This window comes from Otolemur garnettii, unplaced genomic scaffold (genome assembly GCF_000181295.1).
Source record: "Otolemur garnettii isolate 467f Iridium unplaced genomic scaffold, OtoGar3 scaffold00263, whole genome shotgun sequence".
NCBI classification, from domain to species: domain Eukaryota; kingdom Metazoa; phylum Chordata; class Mammalia; order Primates; family Galagidae; genus Otolemur; species Otolemur garnettii.
In genome coordinates, this window is record NW_003852658.1 from 200,663 (window position 1) to 207,672 (window position 7,010).

General features: G+C 43.1%; 1 protein-coding gene across 1 annotated transcript in view; it reads left to right on the plus strand.

Annotated features, from left to right (window-relative positions):
- Positions 1-4,473: 4,473 nt before the first annotated feature.
- LOC100950797 (5-hydroxytryptamine receptor 3E) overlaps positions 4,474-7,010 on the plus strand; it is a 7,884-nt gene continuing 5,347 nt past the window's right edge. The window contains exon 1 of the mRNA XM_012813405.2: positions 4,474-5,006. Coding sequence (XP_012668859.1) covers positions 4,940-5,006 — 67 coding nt within the window. The 5' untranslated portion in view covers positions 4,474-4,939. The remainder of the gene's footprint in view (positions 5,007-7,010) is intronic.

Genomic DNA, 7,010 nt, shown 5'->3' on the forward strand with positions numbered 1-7,010 from the left:
GAACCCGCCAGCCTTGGTGTATGTGGCTGGAGCCATAACCACTGTGCTATGGGCACCAAGCCCAGAGTGGATTTCTTAATGGATTTTCTTGTTTCCCGGTCATAGAAACTACTGATGCTCAAGGCAATAGAGTAAGAGAGCATCAGCCACTTTATTTTAAAATCCTTAAGGAATTAAAACAAACTTGTGCCCAATATGGCCCAAAGGACCCTTTTACCCTTGCTTTAGTAGATACTTTCTCTGATAATGCCTTACTACCTAATGATTGAAAATCTGTAGCTTGGGCCTGTATTACAGGAGGTGATTATTTGTTATGAAAATCAGAATGGGCACGTAGAGCCACAGAGCAAATAGCATAACAGACAATATATTTCTTTTACTATGGATGTCCTTTTGGGTGAAGGTGCCCAGGCAGCAATGGATGCTCAATTAAATTACCCTCCTGAGGTACACCAACAAGTCAATCAATTGGCAATATAGCCTGGAGAAAATTGCCTACTTCAGGTGCAAAGACAGAGGAACTCAGTAAAATCTGTTAGGGCACAGACAAGCCTTACCAGGATTTCATCTCATGCCTTTTACAGGCAATCAGCCATATTGTTGTTGATGGTAAGGCTGGCTGGCATGATACTTGTTAAACAATTAGCTTATGAAAATGCCAATTCAAATTGCCAGACTGCTATCTGCCCACATAGAAAAAGGGCTCCATTTCAGATTATATTAGACTTTGTGCAGACATAGGACCTTTTTATATTCAAGGTCTGACTATGACCACAGCTTTAAGAGATGCAAGCTTTAATGCCTGTCCCTCTAACATTGCCATCCTAAACCGACCAATAGTCAAAATCAGAGGGGAAGCTGCTTCCATTGTGGACAACCTACTCATTTGTTAAAAATTGTCCAGTAATGGCTCCTGCTACTGCTAACAATCAATCTCTGGTTAACTCTCGCCCTGCATCTGTTCAGGCCCCTTCGAGCTTATGTCCTCTTTGTCTCCAAGGAAAACATCAGGCTAATGAATGTAAATCTAAATAAGACGTTAATGGAAATTCCCTTTTGGGAAATGGATCACGGATCACCACTCCCAGCCCTGTCAAATGTAGGGGCAATGTCAGTTTGCCCAAAGCAAGTTCTTCCCCCACAGCCAATCACCCAAACATAACTTTATTAGGTTCTAGTCTTTTCTGCAATGCCAACTCATGGAATGAGACACATTTGTTTAAACTGATGTGTTCTCAAGCGGCTAAGGCGCCAGCCACATACACCTGAGCTGGCGGGTTCGAATCCAGCCTGGGTCGCCAAACAACAATGATGGCTGCAACCAAAAAATAGCCGGGCATTGTGGTGGGTGCCTGTAGTCCCAGCTACTTGGGAGGCTGAGGCAGGAGACTCGCTTGAGCCCAGGAGTTGGAGGTTGCTGTGAGCTGTGATGCCACAGCACTCCACCCAGGGTCACAGCTTTAGACTCTGTCTCAAAAATAAATAAATAAATAAACTGATGTGTTTATAGGATGGAGAGACTGGCTAAAAGATACAAAATGATATATAGTAGTCAGATTTGTTCCAATTTGTTTTTTTCTTTCCTGCTTCTTTTTTTTAATTTGAATTTTATTTTATTATTATTGTTTTTTATTAAACCATAACTTTGTACATTGATGCATTTATGGGGTTCAGGGTTCTGCTTCAATATACAGTGTGAAATGCTTACACTGAACTAAGTAACACATCCATTACAATTATACTCATTTCTTAATAGTTTTATTTTATTTTATTTTATTTTTTGCAGTTTTTGTCCGGGGCTGGGTTTGAACCCACCACCTCCAGTATATGGAGCTGGCGTCCTACTCCTTTGAGCCACAGGCACTGCCCTTGTTAATAGTTTTGAAATGTACCATTGCGTCATGCACATTAAGTGAGGTCCCCCCAAATACCCTCCCTCCTCCCAAATTCCTCCTCCCCTCCCCCTCTCTCCTCTTCCCTTCCTTTCCTGCTTCTTATCCTAAGATAACATATTGGATTTTAATATGTAAAATATTTAAATTTCAAAGTGGGGGCCGAAAGAAATTAGAAATATTTACCCCAAAATACATTTTTTGACATATTTTTGGATGGCTGCCACAGAAATAACACTGCAAAATTTACTGAAAATACTAGTCCCTATCTAGAGAGTATATGCCAATAGAGACGTAATTAGAAATTTGTCCAGAACCCTTGAACTGATCACAGAAGAAACTGCAAAACCCTTGAGGCTCAACAAACATCACTCCACTCACTAGCTCAGGTATTCCTAGATAATCAGGCAGTGCTTTGGGTACACTGGAGGGAGTCTGTGCAGTATTAAACACTCCCTGCTGTGTTTATATAGATACCTCAAGTGAAATTGAAAACCCGAATAGAAAAATACAGCAACAAGCTATATCACTACTGTAGGGCTCTACCAGGGCCCCCCACACCTGATTAGCAACATGACCTCATACCAAAGCCAGATAAAGAAAACGACAGACAACGTCCCTAAACTCACTGATGAAAAAAATCCCAAATCAGCACTGGGCACAATGACTCACACCTGTAATCCTAGCACTCTGGGAGGCCAAAGCAGGTGGAGTGCCTGAGCTCTTAGGTTCGAAACCACCCTGAGCCAGAGTAAGACCTCGTCTCTAAAAATAGCCAGGCATTGTGGTGGGCGCCTGTAGTCCCAGCTACTTGAGAGGCTGAGGCAAGAGAATCACTTGAGTCCAAGAGTTCAAGGTTGCTATGAGCTGTGATGCCAAGGCAGTCTACACAGGGCAACAAAGTGACATTCTGTCTCAAAAAAAGAATCTTATCAACTGCACAAAAAGCTTCGATTTTTATACCGAAGCTAATATTGAGTTGCCCTTGAATTTACATTCCTTGTTTTGCTCAGCAAAGCAATCTCCTGAGCACAGACACTCCACACGCACCATTACAGGGTGACCATTTATTCTTCATCTTCTTTTTTTTTTTTTTGAGAGAGAGAGAGTCTCACTTTGTCACCCTTGGGAGAGTGCCTTGGCATCATAGTCCACAGCAACCTCATACTCTTGGGCTCAAGCGATCCTCTTACCTCAGCTTCCCAAGTATCTGGTGCCCAGCTATTTTTAGAGACCGGGTCTTTCTCTTACTCAAGCTGGTCTTGAACTTCTGACTCAGGCAATCCACCGCCTCGGCCTCCCAGAGTGCTAGGATTACAGGTGTGAGCTGCTGGGCCTGGCCTTACTCTTCATTTCATCCTGTTTCTCATCATCTTCATCACCTTCCCCTTCCCCCTCCTCATCTTCTGATTCATTCCTCTTCTCTGAGCCTGTTGCCCTGTCAGGGCCCTTCTTTCCTGCTTTGCTCTTGCCCTTGACACAGTTTACAGCAACATCCTTACACATTTCTCCTTTAGCTTAGCTGCTTTCTGGTCATATGGTTGTTTATCTTTGGATGACTGTTCAGACCACATTTCACCCCAGTTTTTCTGTAGTATCCCCAATGAGTAGGCCTGGGTGTTTACTTTCAATCTTTGGACAACATTCACCAGAACAGGAAGAAGTCAGATGATGGCCTTTTAGGAGCACTGGGATTTTTTTTTCCTTTCCTTACTTACCACCTTTGGGAGGAATATAATTTTCATCTTCTTGTCATAGTGAGCTTTGTCACTTTTTGCCATATTTTTAAACTTCAATTTTTCTTTCCTTTTTTTTTTTCTTCTGAGACAAATTCTTACTCTGTTGCCCCTGGCTAGAGTGCCATAGCATAATAGCTCACAGCAACCTTAAACTCCCAGGCTCAAGTAATCCTCTTGCCGGATGAGCTGGGACTACAGGCGCCTACCGTCATGCCTGGCTAGTTTTTCTATTTTTAGTAGAGACAGGGTCTTGCTGTTGCTCAGGCTGGTCTTGAGTTCCTGAGCTCAAGTAATCCACTCACCTCAGCTTCCCAGAGTACTATGATTACAGGCGTGAGCCGCCGCGTCATCCTAAACTTCAACTTTTCATTTGCAGACATGGTCTTCCATCTCTCTAAATATTTCTTAGGGAATTTCAGACGGTAGAAGAGTCTAGGTATTTCTTCTTGAGAGAGATGAGGTGGCACTGTGACAAAGACTTGGCCCAATGTTGCTGGACCTTGGGGAGGTTTGGGAGAGGGGTGTTGAGACAAAGTCTTGCTCTGTGGTTCAAACTAGAGTGTGGCAGTCATCTCAAGTCATCACAGCTTGCTGCAATCTCAAACTCCTGGGCTCAAGCAACCCTCCTGCCTCAGCCGCCCAGAGTGCTAGGATTACAGGTGTGAGCCACCAAGTTGTTGGATTTTAAAATGGAGGAACAAAACAATAAAATGCAGGCAGCTTAAAAGCTGGAAAAGACTAGGAAGTGGATTCTCCACTAGAGCCTCCAGAAGGAATATAGCCCTGCCAACACAGTGATGTTTGCCCATGAGAATTGTTTCAGACTCCTGCTCTACAGAAGTGTAAAACAATAAATTGTGCTTCTTTTAAGCCACGAGGTTTGTGACTTGTTATGAGAGCAACAAAAGGCATGTGAGATAGAAGAAAATCATCCACCATATATCTAATAAGATCAAATAGAAGCAGCACAATATTTTTTAAATAGCTGAGAATTTTCTGGAATTGAGGAGATGAATCTTGAGATTGAGGGATCACAGCAGGGTCCAAACATGATCAATATAAAGTATCTATAACCATAAACACTATAGTGAAACATCCAAGGCTGAGATAAGTCATAAAAGCAAACCAAACCTCAAGCATAGGCAAGAATAAGACAACCAGAACTCTCTTGCCAGGAAGGTTACAAATGTCAGTGGTCAACCAATTCTATCAGTATTCAAAGTTAGCCTCTAGGTGTGGCCCATGTGCCTTTAATCTGGACATTCCTGGGTCCCAGCACATGTTCAGAGAAGAATTCACACAAAGGAGATGGAAGGAAGCTGTTTCCACAGGGAGAGATTTCCTTTCTACCTTGTTCTCAGTCTTCTGCTTCAAGGTAAGAAAGAGGCAATGATGGGGGAAAGGAAGAACCATCTCTAGTAGAACACTGAAGTTCTCCTTTCAAATTTCCAACTCCTAGAGATTATCTAAGATGGGCATAGTTCTTTCATGACTGTGTTACCGTGATGCCCAAATAGACTTTCCTTCTCTGAATTATGGGAAATCCCCTTCTAGTTACGTCCCACGCAAGAGCACTTCTATTTCCCTTCCTGTGAGTCATCCACTATTGTCTTCTCTTCCATTCAGCTTCTGTCCCCACCCAGCTTTCTACCCACAGGTGTATGTAATTGTTTCTCTCTGCAGGTATGAAACTCACCTGCTAGTCAAATGCCCACTCTAGCCATTACTTCCCCATCCACCTACTGAAACCAAGGGCTACAGGTTATTAGGTAAGATGTCAGAGGGCAACAAGTCAAAGGTGAAAACAGAGTGTGCGCTTCTCTTCCAAGGAGTTAACATGGTAGAGTAGCAAGAATAAGAGATTTGGAGACAGTCAGACCTGGGTTTGAATGTCGGTCCCTCACTTTGCTAGTTGTTTAACCTTGGGTGAATTTAATTTCTCTGAGCTCCAGTCTCCTCATCTGTAAAATCAGATCAACCTTGTAGAGTTTTGATGATTCAATTAGAGAAGGTAGGTAGTACAGTGCGGGGCATTTGTTAAGTGCCAATAAATGTCATCTCTTCCCCTTTCGTTGTCATAGAACTTCTGATAAGGGAGCATAGGAGAGGCCTGGATGAGAGGTCGCTTCAAAAGCTAGTACAGAGGAGAGACCCAAATTGTACATTTGATCCAGGCAGTAGGAACATTTTAAAAGCTCCTCTGGGCACTAACAGACAGGGACTGACTTATTATCTGTCCACCCTTGGAAATTCATTTCCTTTTGTTGCTTCTTAGTTAAGTTGTCTGTTACAGTAGTACAAAATGAATATTCTAATGATTCAAGGACAGATGTGCCTGGAAAACTCTGTGACTTTGGGAATGGACAAGGTTTGATGTACTTGGCACAGGGATCGTCAGCCATCTCTCATTACAGATTGTTGCTTCTTCAACAAATCTGTACCAGTAGAAAACTAATAAACATGGACAATTACTGTATGTACATTAAACATAAAATTAACATTCTTTTTAAAGCCTCAAACTAGAAAGCTGATAATGAGGTTACCCATTAAAGTTGGGAGAAGGAAGGTTGAAACAGTTAAGAAATAAGTGTGTTGTCTTTGGGCCCCCGGACAGTAATCCCACCTGATGACTCTCACTGTTCCAGGGCTCAGTTTGCATACAGATTTGGGCACGCTTTGCTTGTAGACAGGAATATTACACGGGAGGCAGGAGCCCTAACTCAGCTCACCACATTAACTTCCATCATTTGCATTTCAGCCCAGCCCAACCCTCTGGCCTGGGCAGGAAGCACCCAGCGCCTCCCTCCCCCATTCTTCATGTCATCACTCAGCCAGATAGCAGGGCGGCGGCTACCAAACCTGAGATCACACCAAGTCCAGCTTCTGCCTCTTATTATGTGTCCAACCTTGGGAATTCATTTCCTTATGTTGCTTCTTAGTTGTTTATTACATTAGTATAAAAACAATATCTACTGATGGAGGATTGGAAAGATTAAATGGGATAATCTTTTGGGGCTTAGAATACACCAGATGCATAGTCAATGTTCAATAAATGTTATCATTATCATCGGCCAGGCGAGGTGACTTGGGCCTGTAATCCCAGCACTCTGGAAGGCTGAAGTGGGTGGATTGCTTGAGCTCAGGAGTCAAGACCAGCCTGAGAGAAACTCTGTCTCTACTAAAAGTAGAAAAATTAGCCAGGCATAGTGATGCACGCCTGCAGTCCCAGCTACTTGGGAGGCTGAGGCAGGAGGATTGCTCAAGCCGCAGAGTTTAAAGTTGCTGTGAGCTACAATTATACCCTGGCACTCTACCCAAGGTGAAAGACTGAGACTCTGTTGGCCAGGTGAGGTAGCTCACTACTGTAATTCTAGCACTC